We start from the raw sequence: 18,164 nt of genomic DNA on the forward strand, positions 1-18,164 counted from the left end.
ATTGTTTTCATGTTTTCCTAACAGTGATTAAAATAATGTCATCCAGGTGAATGGATACATGTAAGTATGTTATTAAAATAATGTCATCCAGGTGAATGGATATATGTAAGTATATGATGTTAGAGATTTTAATTCCCAACAAATGTACGGCATTGTGCTTGGATATCTCATGTATTCAATTATTTGTTCATCCTTGTAAAGGAAAAATATAACTATTCTTATCATCATAGAAAAAGTAGTTGTATGGAAAGGATGTGTCAATAATGTAATCGTAATAAACTGATCTAATTCTTATAATTATTTCGATGGAAATGTAAAATATGTAGTTTCCTGTTTGTAACTGTTGGAGCATTTGGGTAGCAAGCACAAAAAAAGAACCTTAAACAAAAAAACGTGCAAACTAATTTCTTTAAATAGTTTTTGCCGTGTTCTTTTGTGTGGTATACCGCTTTGTAGTTTGTTATTGTGGTCGAGTGAATAAAGTGTGATATCACATCATTTTTTTCATTCAATTTGTTATCAGAATAATTAGGATCAATTACCAAACTTCCGTTGTTAATGACGGGACCATAATTTGCGCTGTTAAGTGAAATGCACAAAATCGGATGGATTCTTGTTATAGAAATGCACCTTTCTGAGGCAGAAATTTACTTCATCTTGTCATGCTAATATTTTATGACTGTGTTTACAATGGCCACTGCTTTGATTCTACAGAACATCTGCTAAGTCAAGTCTTTATTAGGGAATGGCGTAAACAAACGCTGACTACTGATAACCGAAACTTACCAGCCCATTATGAAAGTTACTAGTCCGACAGGAAATCTGCTAGTATTTGTGTATTTTTGTATCCTTGATGTTTTTCATTTTCAAAATTGTTAGGGGTGGGTACAAATGAGAGGGTGTGCTAATATTATACAAGTTACAGCCTGACTTGAACATTTCCTAACAGCAAATGCTGCTAACCATAAACAGCTGGTCAACTCAAGCATGAAAGGTTAAATGCCTTTCTCAAGGTACAACATCAAATGACCAAGGTGAGTTTCAAGCTCAAAACTTCCCAACCTCCAATCTATCATGCCAGTCATTTGGTCATTCTGCTTCAAGGAATATGATTTAATCTGCATCCAACATGCATCTGAGTTGCATAATGTAAGCAAACTGGTTCCAGAATTATAATCTAGGAAATAGTTAGCAAACTCAAGTTTGACTTCCTTAAAGTAATACTTGTGATTTACACAAATTTGAAATTGGCTTGCTTCAAGAAATAAGACTGGAAAAATGTAATATGTGGTAAATTATGAAAAGTTCTGCCTTGCAAATGAGTTTGTGTTAAACTTAAAGCAATTGGTAAACCTATCAAAACACTAAATTACATCAATCTAAAAAATGATTGTAAATATGATTGTGAAAAGAAACATTACCTAAATATTTACTTTCACAGATGGAAAGAGAGTGAGATAAATGTCATCTGAAAATGACAGGAGATACATTTTTATATCCTCTCCAAACATAATATATAGCAAATGCACCAAACTGGACACATAAAGAAATAAAGACAGGATTTCCTTTGCTGATGTTTACTTAACTTGCATATTTGTTTTAAAATCTCCCATAGGAGAACAAAGTATTGAATTAATCATCACATTAAAATGGTCTTTATCGGTGATATGGGAAAACTTTCTGCTCTTTTAAAAATCAAGATTATTCATCCTGTCAAGTTTTATCTTTGAAACTTTCAAATGTTTTATATAATATACATAAAGCTGACCATGTCCGTATATCATCTCCATGCCACATTCCAAATCTAAAGAAAGTAGAGTAAAATTTTATTTAAATAAAAGGACAGTGAAAAAGTAATCACACTGTTGAACTTGTGACAAGTCGGGCTTGACAATGAATGCAACATGGCACAATTTGAACACACCCATGCCTAACCATTCAGGCTTCCATTCCAGTCAAAATCGTTTATTTGGAATGATTCAGATTAGATTACTCAGGCTTCCATCCCAAACTATTTTTCATGCAAGTTGTTCAAGCAATAAGTCATTTTTACACTAAACTGTATTTATTCTATCATCTTGGAAAAGGGTCCACTCTGTTTTTCCTCATCACAAACTGTATCTTGCGTCCCATGTCAGCTGAGTAGATTCTGCGACACCTTTCAAAGCTGACCCGTCGTCTCATCTCAAATGGTTTCTCAAAGTACATCCTCCGTATGACTTCATCCAGAATGCCTTCATTACGCAAGACCCTGAAACCATGAGAAAAATTATGTAATTAACTTTGAGGCTCCGCTCTAAAACTCTAAACATCTGAAAATTTAACAGTAATACTAGCACGATACCCCGGTACCTTCATAAGCCCCAAAAGGTCCACAAAGGTAAGGTCATTGCTGTGAAGAAATGTACAATACCTTCCTTTCTACTGTTTCTTTATAGACATATTTACACATTCTGTGAGGATACATACAAGTTAGCGTATATCCCTTCACAACAGGTCTACTATTTTTCAGGGTCAAAATGCATCACATTTTATGGGCTGTTCATTCAAATCATAAGAAAAAGTATTACATGTACTACCCACAAGATTCAGGAATTTTGTTTTCTCAGTCATTTTAAACTACTTTTACAGATGTGTTAACAATTCTTGTTTTGGCATGTAATCACCAAACAGTTTCTAAATGTAGACTATTACTGCAAAATAACCTCTGACCTCTTTAACGGGTGAAGAACAAGCTTCGTTTTAATGGTGGTGAAGTTTCAATTTATGTGTTATGCCTACATATTGATTAGGGAATATGGTGATAAACCTACATCATTCAATCCATAATGCTATCTGCTCCTAAGTCATTGGGCAGAGATTCATCAAAACATCTACACAGGTTGCCCAAGAGAGTATGATTTTAGTGCAATGGGGGGATGTCCCTTGGATATGTCAGCAGTTAAATGCAGGGATGGTCCTGGCTTTTAAAAAGCTGTCGCCAAAATAATCGCCAACCTCAATATTTTGTCGCCAATTTTCAAAAAGTGTCGCCAAAAAAAGTAGTGTACATTTTTCCAAGTGTTAATTTAGTCTATTAATGTAACAGGCAATGAAAATTACAAAAGATGGATTAGTTAATACTTTAATTACAACAAAGCATTAACAAAATGTTACAAAGTGTTACATGAAGATCCGTCGCGATTTTAGGGCTGCCCACTTGTTGAATGCAGTTTCAAAGTCTAATTTTTCACATCTGTACATGCTGATTCTCATTAAATTCTCGAGAGATGAGATGCAGAGCTTATTTCTGATGTCAGTTTTTGTGAGGTTCATCTTACTGAATCCACGTTCACAGTCCTCAGGGCTGGCAGGTGACACCAGTAGTCTCTCAGCAGCCCCCCCCCCCCCTTTATGGATAGCTTCACAAAGCTTGTAGCGAATTGCTTCCTAAATCCCAAGAATGATCACTGAATGCTGTATAAATTTTCTCGACAAGCAAAATAGGATCTCCATTCCCACGAATGAAACTTACACGAGTCAACACCTGGCAATATTGGACCGTATATATAAGCGTAAATTCACACCCAATTTAGGGATTCTTTCATTCCTGTATTTTGAGAAATAAATAATTATTATTAATTATGCAAAACTGTTTTGTTTTTTTGTTTTTTTTTTTGCTATTTCTTGTTGCGGAGTTTAAGTCTCTGCAGCCGTAACACGGGACTGATGGCAAAAGGAAAAGATCAATGAGTAAAATGCTGCACTGGCGACAGATGTAATTGTGATTGAGATTTTTTCCATTTGCTTTGTATTTATACACAGTAGTCGGTACTTCAAAGGTTATCAGTTTTCTATGAAGGTTCAGCAAAACTATTGTATTGGTATATGTATAAAAAAAAAAAAAAACAGAAGGATTATACAATTAATTGGATCTGTTTTATTCGCGTCTTCAGAAGTGGGTCAGTTGTAGGTATAGTGCGGTAGCATGATTGACTGTATCGCAGCATACAGTACTCAGCCCAGATGTCAGCATAAGCAGATTATGATGTAACAATGCACTGTAAAGATAGGGTTGTCAATAAGAACAAAGGATCGTTTGTGTAACAGATTGATTCCAATGCATTGCTTAGTCAAGTTTATGGCTTCCTTTCGTTCTGGCTTTAAATTTATTCAGTCCAAATCCATGATTGTATGTACAAATTAAATAACCAAAAAGTATGTCGCCAAAAAAATCGCCAGATGGGATATTTTTGTCGCCAATAAGGAAAAAAAATCGCAATTTGCGACATTGGCGAAGCCCAGGACGATCCCTGTAAATGTACAAAAATTGTGATTACAATGACTTGAATATGTTTTGACCAAACACTATTTGTAGCATGAGGACATATACCATACATACTTTTACGACAAGTCCAACTACAAACTGCACAGACCCAGATGTGGCATCGCAGAAATGCACTGGCAGATCTGTGTACATTCAGTTTATTGGAATAATCAGTAAAACAAACAATAGAGACCCTGATTTGCCATTATGTGATGGCAGATCAGGGTATATGTTTGTTTACAGCTGGTCTCAACTTATATGCAAGCATATATGGCAAATTATATATGGCAATATATGCAACAAATTTAGGGTTACTACACCTCATTCAGTCCAGAATGGAGGAGACTGACCCTGTTGTTGGCAGGGTTAAGATGAATTATTAAACAGCAGGTAGATAATGTGTCAAAACTAAGTTTAATAGCAAAAGATCTACAAGTATTAATGGAACATAACTCGCTGCAACTCCACCCACAACACCCGATATCTGTCAAAACTTTTAAAACAGTTCACTTCTAGTGCATTAAGCATTTTCTAGTATATTTCTTTCTTAATTAGAAACTGTGTATGTTTTTCAGATTAAATGGATAGCAGGGCCAAGGTGTCCCCTGTCTTTGTATCCTAGAAACAAGTTATTTTACACAGTAACCGAGTTGATGTATTTTGATGTGTTGTTTGCAGTATGTGTAAAGAATAAAATAGCACATTCCCCTATCTTCTTTTTTCTTTGCTGGCATGCTTCACAAAGTAACAGCCTCACAAAGCCATGCAAAGTCAAATTAAACAAGTGTATTTATATTGTTAATTATATTGGTGAATAAATTAACCAAACCAAAAGACTAGTCTTCAACATAATTATGCCTAAATAATTATCAAAAATGGGTGAAAAGAGTTCAAATTCGAACTGATTAAGTATTGATAAAGTCTTGACACAATCATATTTGAAACGTTTGTTATTATTTTATAAGTTGTTCTTTTGACTGATTATGGACAGAAAATGCAATTTTCCAATACATGTTATAACGAGTTATCAATTTTTATCTCTACTTTTGTCTATGTTCAACACAACATAACAAAGGTACACAAAGCCAGAAAAGTCATATTAGGAAAGTGTATTTATGTTGCAATATCATACTGATGAATAAATCAAGCAAACTGAATGACTTGGGTTATACATGTACCCCATTAATAGACTGCGAATTGTGAGATTAATTAATTTAGATAACAACATAGTCAGACAAAATCAAATTTTAAATGTTTTGTATTTTTATGAGCTACTGTACTTGGATAAACTATGGAAATAAAATACCATATCTTTAAGTACATCTTACTGAGTTATCAAACATATGTTGGCAAACTCAACAAGTGTGTTCATGTTTGACAAAGCATAACAAAGGCACACATATCCTAAAACTGTAACCAAAATGTGAGTGTGTGTATATATATATATATATATATATACATACACACACACACCATAAATTATTGACAGAAATGGCTATTTTTCACACAGGAAAACAACGTCATAAAATGGCTGACAAAATCATGCAAAGTCATCAGAATGTAATGTTATCATTCCTAACTTGAAAAGTAAACCCCAAAAATGTAACACCTGTACCTCTTTGAACAACTAACCAATTAAAAGCAGCATGCAACATGCCAAATGATGCCTATTTATACCAGGGGACATGTAAATATTGGTATATCAATAAAATAAGTTACTCCATGTTAGCTTCATCGGATATATCTTACATCTCTTTAAATTATATTCCTTGTTTATTTTTAACAAACATCTTATTTAAGTTTAATTCCAAAATGCCTAGTGCTTCTGCTCGAAAAAGACAAAAAACGAACTGGACTTAGTTGTACTGTTGGTTTCTTTATTTGTGATAAGTGCAAGTGTTTGATGCATGCAAAATGTGATGGGTTGACATCTGATGATTTAAAAACTATTTCTGGACAATACCTTTATGAGTGTCATGTGTGCATTCGTACAGCTGACAGTGAAGTGTAAAACTATGAAAGCTTGATGAACAGTCCAAATACGGTTATTATTGCTATTATTTTTATGTTGACTATCAAAATGTGTTGGTCCGTATCAACATGACAGAAACTCACTTATCATAAATTAGTAAATGAAAATAGTAATAAAATGTTTATTATACCAAAACCAATATATGCAATGTTAAAGATTGTGTGAAAATGCCAAATATCTTTGATAGAAATATTTAAATGCCCAGCTGAGGTAAGGCAAGGTTGTGTTTTATGACATATTTTGATTATTTATAAACGATTTAAAGACACATATTTCTGACCAAAATAATGGTGTATCAGCAGAATCTATGTATAGTATGCACACTGTATCAATGATATAAAATGTATACATTTTTCATTAAAAGGAAAAAAGGCTTGCACAACGATTGGTATATTGTGGATACAGCATACATACTATGCATATATTTTATTTATATTACATACAAATACACATATTTGCCTTTTGAATGGAGTTTAGACTGACTACAGGCAGCTGTGTATTATATGTACTGACTGAGTCCATGAACTCACATCCCAGCCAAGTGTGTCCACTACAAAATGTAATGTCCTTTTATAACTATTCACAATCACCTCTGCATATTGATAAATTGACTGTTTACATTTTTGAGTTTCTATTTTTATTCACATTGATTAAATCAATATAAGTCACACTTATAATTTATACATGAAAGATGGTTTTTATAAAGAAAGTAGGGCACTACAAAGACAGATTCTTTAATAATGAACACTCATCCATGCATTAACGTGCTGGCCCATGGATATTAGCGCAGAATAGAATCTAAGCAAAATGACGAGCCAACAATAGGTAATTAAAACATTTTAATATATTTAAAGTTGATCTAAGTCATTATTCTGCTTTAATTAACATTACTACTGACCATAAAATTCTCTCTCTCTCTCTCTTTTGCTTTGGTTGGTTTGACTTAACATTTACCATCATCCTTCATAGGTCCAGAGACATTGTGGTATTTCATAAGCGAAAATCATCTATTCTTGTCTTTCCACAGAGTTTTGCCCTTATCTTGATATTTTTGGTCAACACAGAGAGAGAGGCCTTTGGACATTTTACAATTTAATTATAAATAATCGATTTTTATAACCATATAATAGGTTTAAGATAGGATAACAACATCAAAAAGCCTTAAATACATTATATATGTGTGCCCCATAACCAAGATATTTACCTTACTGTGCCGACCAGCAACTGCAACTCTGTATCATTCATTATTAAACACTTCAGATAGGTCCCAAGGGAAATGTACACATACCATTATGACAAATGATATCTTTTCAGTTACTTGGTGCAATTTCAATGTTTTTTATCCAGCTTAATTTATTTTTCTCTCGGGACCGTGATCATCTTTTTATATGAAATTTTTTTCTTTCTCAAGATAATTATTTTGTTCTCAAAATAATAGCAAGGATATATAATATTTTGTTTTGGTATACCCCTTTACAAAAGTTTTTGTGGTTACCAGCTCTAATTATTATTGCGTTGTTTCTTTGGCTATAAGCAGTGTCACACCCAATAAGCTTCATCCAGAAGACATATCGGTCTTACTAAACACAGCAAAGACGCGCAAAGACATATATAACTATTGTGAATTACGTTAAATATTAAATCATGCATTTTCTCAAACATTTTCTTCTTATCATTATTTGTACAATATTGTAACATTCTAAAAATATTTAATTACGGTTACTGCAAGTTTATACAAATATCTTCCCAAATGGAGGTTGAATTTTCTTATTTATTAAATCTAGTCTTTCTCCTTTTGTCTGACAGTGAAACATCCTTGTGTCAATTTATAAAACATATTTAATTATGTTAAGTGTTGGGAGAAAAAAATGACAGGATCATGCCAGGCAAATACATGGCAATTACTTACAATATTCACAAATATATAGTGTTGATACAAAATTTATATCAATAAATATAACAGGATTAGAAAATGTTTTGTTTTGTCTATGATCATTATTTTTTTATTATCTTTTTAACTCAGTACAATGATAGAAATGTATTTAAACTTACAATACTGGAAATTATTTACTGCTGATATAAAATTTACGGCATATGGTAGTGAAGGACTACTGTACGCTATTAACATGCATCAACACCTGTTACAATCACAAGTTGGTGAGTTGGACCATGCTACCTTTAACTCAATTAACACATTTTTATCACGCCACTTTATGACATTGTGTGCCTGTGTGAAAAATAACCATTTATGTCGATAGTTTATCATATACAGAGATTTTAAAATAATAAACATTTCAGTTAAGACTTTGTCAGGCTCTGAGTGCCTTTTTGGAGATCCAGTAAATTTGGAATTTGTCTCCCAATTACAATTCATTATGGTGTGCGCAGTAAAGCCAACATTTTTATTTTGTAATTTATGTTGCAAAAACACCAAACAACAATAGTACACAGTTTTAATATCACTTTGTAAGGTTTTGTATACCTTTCTTATGAAACATTGAAAGGTTTGTTGAGTTTGTCGACCTATGCTTCGATAATACGTTAAATGAACAATTTATAAAATAACAAACATTTCAAAGATGTTTTTTTCAGACTTTATCAGTACTTTATCATTATTTATAATTATGTTGATAACTAGTCCTTCTGTTTGGTTAATTTATTTGTCAATACAATGTACAATATACATTTTTCTAACAGGACTTCTCATGACTATCAGGTTTTGTGAGGCTTTGTGTGGCTTTGTCGAGCTTTGTATAACTTTGTCAGGCATTGTATAATTAGGACATATTGAAATATTGCATTTTCTTTCGATAATCATTCAAATGAACAATTTATCAAATAATAAACATTTTACACGCGATTTTCTTATTCGAATTCGAAATTTGCAACCAAATTGTATTGGTTATTTAATTCAGCACAATTATGTTGAAAACTAATCCTTCTGTTTGGTTAATTTATTCGTCCATATAATTTACAATATAAATACACTTATCTAATATGATTTTTATGACTGTCAGGCTTGTGAGGATTTGTTAGGCTTTGTATAACTTTGTCTGGCTTTGTGTGATTAGGATATAGTGAAAAATTTACATTTTCTTTCGCTAATAAGTTAAATGAACAATTTATAAAGTAGTAAACAGTTTACGTATGATTTTGTCAGACTTTGTTATTATACTTTGTCATTATTCGATTTCAAATTTGGTACTCTGTCGCCCAATTTTCGGTCATTTAATTCTGCATAAATATGCTGAAAACTAGTCTTTTGGCTTAATTAATTTATTCATCAATATAATCAACAATATAAATACAGATTTTTTATTTTACTTTGTATGGCTTTGTGTGGCTTTGTCAGTACTTAGTAGGACCCTATTTAGGTACGTATTTGGACAACTTGTGAATCTGTAAATATTACATAGATGAATGACTAATAATAAGCAAAACAATATATTCAGTCTGATTTCTTAAGCCTAAATGTTTGTTATAATTGTGTTTTAAAAAACAATTAAAAATATAAACTTACATGAAGAAATGAATACATCGATAATACGTTACACTAAACACGTATTCTTCAACAAAAAAAAAAAAACTCTTTTATTGAGACAATATAATCATCGATGAAAATAAAACTGAAAATCTATGAATACCGATCTAATGTTCTGTATGCACTCTCTACGTCGTTGTTTTTCACAAGAACAGTCCGTGAAAGGAATCTTAGATAATGATTTTTCGTGAACATGTTTTCCAGTTGAACAAGGTTATACAAATTTGTGGCAGGTCGTAATCTATTCAAGTCTAAATAGCATTTTGTGAAAAGTAATATATAGAAGAAATATGTTGATAGATTTGGTTTCGAATTCCCATATGAAGAATTTAATATATTTTAGAGAAAACATCGTACGAATTCATGTACGACAACGTTAAGACATCGACCATAATTTTTTCCCACGTGGGGCCCTCTATGGGGAACATAGGATTAAAGAAAATTCATTCCTGTACTATTTTTAGCTGGCCAAACCTATCCCATAGCCGCATCCGGTGACCTACACTTCTTACATGAATAGAACATTTGTCATTAAAGATCGCCGCAGATAGTAGTAAATAATAATATGCCAGCACACAAGTATAAGAGCTGAAATGTACGTTTTCATCAAGTATTTTTTTAAAATAATAAATGAGTATCTATTGCTTTATGTTACTGCATCGCGACTCTCATCTTAACTAACCTCCGCCCCCCCCCCCCCCTTATGATTGCATGGTAATGAATACTCCGAAAATAAACAAGTTAGCTTGTCTATTTAGCAGCAAACAATGAACAACCTAAGGCGGCACATCATAATTTTTGCAGATTCCTCAAAGACTTACCATTTAGTTAATAAATGAAATGGAATGAATGTGATACATTCGACTGGCTAAGGAATTTACTCTCTCTCTCTCTCTCCTTAGTTTGTTAACTCCTTGAACAAATATGGATAATAATGAGTTAAACTCATCCTGCGATACATTTGCAATGGCCAGTTGCTAATGTACTATCAGCTATGTGTAACTCGTGTGGCTTCTCGAATTGGGCTTGGGATCTGATTACGTTGGCATTGATGATGCTGTGTTTACCTTTATGCATCCATCCACTATGAAATTAATTATATGCAACAAAGAGATTTGGAAGTCCTCATGTTTTCGCGACTATATAGCCTTGAAGAGTCATCTAAATACACGTAGATTTGCACAAATTGTAATTTTGGTCACATGAGAAAATCGTCCACCCACCCATTTCCTTTCAGAAATGGATTATCCAACTTTATAAGTCCTATCCAGGACCGCGGACAGGGTAGGACAAATTCCGGGGGACCACAACGGTCAGGGGTCCACCGTTGTTTCAGTTTGTGATTCATTGGGACCTACTGTATAATTTTTCCTAGGGCACACAAATCCTGTCCGCTGCCCTGGTCCTCTCTGATGCTTTATTTGCGCTCATATTTACTTTTCTGTTTTAGGCCGGTTACTGAGCCATTAGCTCGTGATTTTTAAACACACTGTTTCTGTGAAGGGTGTACCGATGCCAAACCTGTAAAAAATTGTTTGAAATATTCTTCACGAACATCCATAAAAGTTGTCCTACGTTCATTGCGCATGCGTTATATATTGGAGTTGAAAACCTCAGATTCGACTTCCTGAAAAAGGTCTATATTTTCATAAAAGGGTCATCAATTGGAATAGTATAAAAGTAGGCGGTTTGCCTTTTTTTGTCACCTTTGTGGACCATCCACCCGTCTTCGCCAATACCACCCGGACAATATAACACATAAGTGACTGTTGCATGTTGATCACTTTTAATTTTGTCCATTGCGGTCCAATCACCCCAAACACACGTGACAAAAGTTACTGAGCCGGGGTGGGGGTGGGGAGGTTGTAACTCGTACGGATGGAAGTGCCCTAAAGGGTATCAAAAGAAAAGCAAAACGCCAGCCTTTGATTCTACTCTGTGATTGTAGAAACAAATCCTGTAGAGTGTACATACTCGGGCAATCGTATGGTATCGACCAACACGCACACTGTGAGCTCAATGAATAAATGTATCTACAACACTTATAAAAATGGCAATAGCAGCTGCCTCGCTTGGCCCTCAGCATTAGGAGCAATCCGATGAATCAACCCCCAAATCTGTTTTGATACTGATGGACGATATGTGGGTCTGATGTGACCTGTTCATTAAAATGTGCAATTTTGCTGCATGTAAAATCTTTCCGGAACAGCCCTGCGTAGACTTTAGACACATGCCGATAATTAGTAACAGCCACATCAAGCGCGAAATTCAAAATGGCCACAGGACAGATTATTGTGTTATTCCAGGTGGATTTACAAGTCACCAAACATATTATATGCTCCGGAAATATAATCTACATGTCACCAAAAGAACCCTTCAGCCGACAGTAGCTGCATAGTCACGAGAAATACCGGTAAGTGTATAAAATGTACACCGATGTATGCAGAAAAATTTGAATGCAGATAATTGCAGCTTTTAATGAATATGTGATATCAGCACCTCACCCAAAAATTAACATCATCACGGGTGAAGGGCTGATTTATCAGCATACATTAGGAGGTCAGTGTTAGGACTGGTCGGCCTGGTGACAGGATAATGTGACTGGGTGGGACATGATGCTTCGTGTCTGCGGCATGATGCCCCAGTGCTAGATATCACTATAAACTGCCTCACTTTTGACATCGTAGCGATATGACTAAAAATTTTAAAGCTATGTTAAAACTCCAAATAAAACACATATCAACAAAGTTCCTATATTCATTATTGACGATTAACCTTTCTCCACAGCAATACTACATAGTGTGGTATAGTTTCTATAGCATGATTTTGTACTGACAAAACGAGAAATATATCGTCGAGTTGTGAATAATTTCGTATTGAAGAAATGTTTGTAGCGGTTTATATATATATATATATATATATATATATATATATATATATATATATATATATATATATATATATATATATATATATATAAATCGACAGTAGTCATGCCACTGACTCCAAGAGTAATATGAAAGGAAATAATAGAGGTCTGTAATAGCGGGATAAACTTCATAGGTGAACGAAATGTAACAAAAAAAATGTGACGGATAAACTGAGATCTCTGTATCGTATGAATGCACCATACAGTTTTATTAAGGAAGCCCAGAAGATGTTGTATGCATTCTCCGAATAAAAATTCGGTGTATATTGATAGGTTGGTTAACCAGGGAGTGACCTTAGAAAAGGAACGCAATAAACTTGAGCAGATTTTTGAGGAAAATTAAACAAAATAAGAATATGCAGATTATCGTGCATGAGAGAGTACACCCGCAAAAAAGAAAATAACTCGCCCATTGCGTCTGAAGCGAGTAATGTATTTGATGATGTCAGTGACGAAGATGTTTAAAAGCAGCCTAATTAAACCAATGCTTTTGGGCCATAAGTATAAGAATGACATCTGAGCTCACTAATCAACAATATTTTTTTTCTTCACAAAGCAATATGCCACGAGGCATTGCAGATATATGAGAAAATTAGCAAACGCTTTCATCGAACATAAACAACCCAAACAATTCGGATGAAATTTACAAGACGTTTGACATTATTAGATACGTATGAGTCTGACAAAAACACCAGAGAAGGTGAACAGACCTTTTGCTGGAACGTCATTTTTGAAAAATAAAGCTTCCTACGAATACAAAATATAAGCTCAATAACGCCAAACCGAAGCCTCTAACCAAAACCGAGAGTTTCTCTGAGTTAGTTTATTTTGTTACTTTAACTTTGTCTCTTTCCTTTTTTTAAATTTGTATATACGTTCGTTTACCCGCAGGACGTTTCACTGAGGTCGCATACTCTCTGCTGTTGTAATGCGTGAGTAATTAAATCATTATTATATCAGTCTCTCAGCCAAATATTTTATCAAGACCTATACGATATCGTGACCGAGGATGATGCAAATTTATTGTTATAAATCCGTGTGGAGCAGACTGTGCTTTTGAAAAAAGTTTCTGAACTTAATCATGTCCATATCTTCACTACACCATGTTTGATGAATGTTTCGCAGAGTATGTGTATCGACTCCATTAAACACAACTAAAATATTACAGCTATCTCTGATCACTTTAGGTGTTTGTGTATATCGCTGAGTAACATAAATCACGTCTGTGTTTTATGCCTGCCTCTGGAAAATATTCCTGCTGGATTTGGTTGTCTGTCCAGCATTACATCATCGTATACTACGAGATTATTAATAAATCCATCGAGGTCATCTACAGATGGGGCTTCATCGGTATCGGTGATAAAATTAATAATATCATTGCCGTCCTCATCCAACAATTTTGCGTTTTCATTAAAGTCTTTAAGCCCTTCGTAACATCTCCGATCATCAACTGACGGAGCTGCTAAATACAGCTTATCCCACTTGAGCCATCTCATTATCAAATTAAGCAGTAATTGTGTTTTACACGATCCGGATGGACATATTATAATCATTCTGATATAATTCGATAATGCTGAAATATGTTTTACTGCCTCTTGCTTTCGTGTCGCTTAGAAATCAGTGACATCCATGTTATACAAATATAATAAATAGGATGGATTTATATTGCGTTCGATGTAGAGCATCCACCACCCACAAGCGTATTAACAACAATTCTAACAGAAAATTAAAAGCGTGCACTTACAGGCGAATGTGTAAAATGTGGCACAAAAAAATTCAATTTATTTCTTCTCGTATAAAAACAGGTGGTGATATTGCTTCTTCATTGTTAAAATTAACAGGAGTTCTGTGGGCTAAATATCCCGGTGAAAAACACATTCCAGGATATAATTATTGCGGACCTGGCACTAGACTTGATATCCGACTTGACGAGCGAGATCAACCAAGACCTGGAGAATATCCAGTAAATGCGATTGAAAAAGCATGTCATGGTCATGATGTTGCGTATAAAAATAAAGATCTAGAACAACGACACATTGTAGATGTGAAGCTGATTCACCCGTTAAATTCCATAAAAAAAATAAATCTTTCAGAGAATCATTAGCTGTCTGGTTGGTAAGATCTGCGATGAAAAGTAAACTAGTATTAGGAGCCGGTAATTAATCAATCGATTATTATACAATAATGGAATCGATTTATTATAGCACAAGAGGATATTAGAGGGGTAGAGCACTGATTAGTAAACTCGCTGATGCAGCAAGTCGTACACGTTCTGTTGCTGCAAATTGGTTAGCACGACAGGCAATATGGCAAATTACTACCACCACCTAAAACATTTAAGCATGCATATTTTGATGTCAGCACTCCTAATGAAGTTCATCAAGCTATTAGAGACAACAAAGAGAACAATAAGCATTAGAGGCAGAGAGGGTGAACAGACCACTTGCTGGAAGGCCCATTTTTGAAAAATATAGCTTCCTACGAGAACGAAAAAAAAGAGCTCAAAAACACAAAACCGAATCCTCTAACTTACCGAGAGTTTCTCTAATTGGGTTAGTTTATTTTGTTGCTTTATCTTCGTCGTTTGTGTTTTTTTCAAATTGTTATGTGTTTTGTTTACCCACTGTGACACTCATTTGTGGTCGTACCCTCTCTGCTGCTGTATTGTGTGAATAATTAAATCATTATTATATCAATTTCTCACCCAAATATTTTATCAAGATCCATACGATATCGCGATTGAGGATCGTGTAAATTTATTGTTAAAAATCCGTGTGGGGTAGATTGTGCTTTTGAAAAGAAGTTTTTTAACCTAATCATGTTCATATCCCCACTACACCAAGTCTGATCAATATTTCGCAGAGTATGTGTTTCAACTTCTTAAACACAACTCAAATATTGCAGTTATCTCTGATCTCTTTTGGTATTTGTGTATATCGTTGAGTAGCATAAATCACATCGGTGTTTTTATGTCTCTCTCGAGAAAATATTCTAGCTGGATTTGATTGTTTGTCCAGCATTAAGGCATCAAATATAACGATATTATTAATAAATCAATCAAGGACATCTACAGATGGGGCTTCATCAATATCGGTGATAAAATTAATAATATCATTACAATCTTGCATTTTCATTAAAATCTTTAAGCACCTCGTAACATCTCTGATCATCAACTGACGGAGGTACTAAATATAACTAAACCCATCTGAGCCATCTCGTTATCAAATTAGGTAATAATTGTGTTTTATCCGATCCAGATGGACCTATTATTATCATTCTGATGGAATTCGATAATGGTGAAACATGTTTCACTGGCTCTTGCTTTCTTGTCGCTTGTCCAGAATCTATTTTCAAGACCAGCAAATTTTAACCTTACAATTTCTGTCCAATTTTGTTTATCTGGAATTTCGGAATGCTGCATATAATCAGTTAGATACTCGAGCAAGTCAAACTTCTTTAACGTATAATGTAAATTTGAAATTAACCCGTAGCTTGACATGCATTCGCTCAAAATAAAGTGACATAACGCAACGTTAAACACACGTTTAGTAGGTACGTTATTAGGCATCAAACACAATCTGTGTAAAAACATCAAATTTCTTCTATCATTTTCGGACTTCGTTGATGTCCATCCTAGCATTCCCAGGGCGATATCTGATCTTGTATGTGGTGGGAAGCCTTGTAAATGTGTGGCAAAATACCTCAGAGTTTTATCCAATGAAGAGAGGTCACTTTTTGAAATGTTACACCTTAATTCACTTCCATAAAACATTGAAGGAAAAAAAAACTTTTTGATTACATTTTCAGCATCCAAAGGATTTAAACCGTTCAGTTTAATGCCAATACCAAATAGACCGTGAAAAGATGTTTCCCCTTTCTTGCATGCATCGAGTATTGCGTCCTGCGACGTCAGCTTTGAGTTAATCCGGTGACCAAGGTGTGTTGCCGAATCAGTAACCGGCAAACATGACGAGCCAAGATAATATTTCATATTGACATAATTCTTGTATTGGGGACCGAAAATGATAATGTATGACTTTGTGACACTAAGCTCGAATCGCCACTTATTACTGTAGTCGTATTCTATATCTAACAGCTTTTGTAGATTTCTAGGATGTATAGCCAAAAGTGAAATATCATCAGCTAGGGTTGGATTTCCCACAGCTAAGGATCTTATCTTTGCTCCAAATCCACTATTTTCTAACTGTAGCAGCAAGTCATTTATAGATATTGTGTACATCAAGTTGACAAAACACCCTCTTGTATCACTCCTTGGCTAATTGAGAACCGGTCCGAAAATTGCCCATAGACAAGAACTTTGCAGTGTAAATTTGTATACATGTTAAAAATATCAAAAAAGGATTTACCCGTAATTCTAAACATGAACAATTTAAAAAGTATTCCTTTGTGCCACACGGTATCAAATGCCTTTTTTTGTATCAAGAAAGGCAGCAAAAACCCGTGAACCCATATTTACATTATTTTGTACTGATTGCAACAGCAAAAAACTCGCTGTTGTGCAGCCTAAATCTTTTTGGTAACCATGTTGTTGTGAACTGGGTATATTAGAATTAGTATCTTTGAGCTAAGTTATCAAACGTTCATGAACAATTTTCTCAAAAGTTTTGTAGATAACAGGCAGTAAAGTAACAGGCCAGTAACTTTCGAGGGAGTTCTTTGATTTTCTGTTACCTTTGTACAGTGGTATTACTAACCCAGTTTTGCAAATCTACAGGCATGTATGATTGATCAATCAGCTGAGTAAATAAAATTGTCATACACTCAGTGAGGTAGTCGCTGCCATAGATCAAATGTTCATTGCAAATTAGAGGAAATATCTTCAGCCTTAGCTATGCATTTATAATCAGAACGAATATAATCGCAAAATGGATGTATGTGCTGTAATAGTTTATGTTCAGTTATGCAAGTTACGTCAACATTATATTTATCTAGCATTGCACTAAAGCTAAGAGCAGAGGGCATAATTCCTCTAACATTCCAGCTCAGTATATTAAGATTCATATTAACTTGCAATAAGGGCGTATTAATACTTATGCATTGGGAAAGCAGAACTAAAATGATACAGATGACAAAACACATTAATTTACGACAGCACATACCGGCAAATTTATGAACAATTTACTATGTCACCCCAGTCATGGGATATCGCATCCTGCACCTTCATTTGCCTCCTGATTGCTATTCTTAACCATGTCTCGCCAGACTGATTCCCATACCACATTCTTACATGAACACCTTTTGGAAATGTTACATCATTTTCAATATCATTTAATACGAGATTTTGTTTCTCTGACAAGCATGGTAGATCAACGTCGATATTCTGTCGTCGCGTATC

The 18,164-nt window shown here is 34.2% G+C and overlaps 1 protein-coding gene across 2 annotated transcripts; it reads right to left on the reverse strand.

The window, feature by feature from the left end:
* Nucleotides 1-1,561: 1,561 nt before the first annotated feature.
* LOC149785207 (small ribosomal subunit protein bS21m-like) lies at nt 1,562-10,136 on the reverse strand. 2 transcript variants are annotated; one of them, XM_089979018.1, is made up of 2 exons: nt 9,983-10,136; nt 1,562-2,251 (listed from the first exon to the last, which is right to left on the reverse strand). In XM_089979018.1, the coding sequence occupies exons 1-2, from the start codon at nt 10,072-10,074 to the stop codon at nt 2,074-2,076; spliced, it is 270 nt and encodes an 89-aa protein (XP_089835144.1). In that variant the 5' UTR covers nt 10,075-10,136; the 3' UTR covers nt 1,562-2,073. The 2 variants fall into 2 exon arrangements, with proteins under 2 accessions (XP_089835144.1, XP_089835143.1); XM_089979017.1 differs by lacking the exon at nt 9,983-10,136 and adding an exon at nt 3,167-3,590.
* Between the last annotated feature and the right edge of the window lie 8,028 nt (nt 10,137-18,164).

Source organism: Sinohyriopsis cumingii, chromosome 13 (genome assembly GCF_028554795.1).
Source record: "Sinohyriopsis cumingii isolate HCF-2022 chromosome 13, ASM2855479v2, whole genome shotgun sequence".
NCBI lineage: Eukaryota > Metazoa > Mollusca > Bivalvia > Unionida > Unionidae > Sinohyriopsis > Sinohyriopsis cumingii.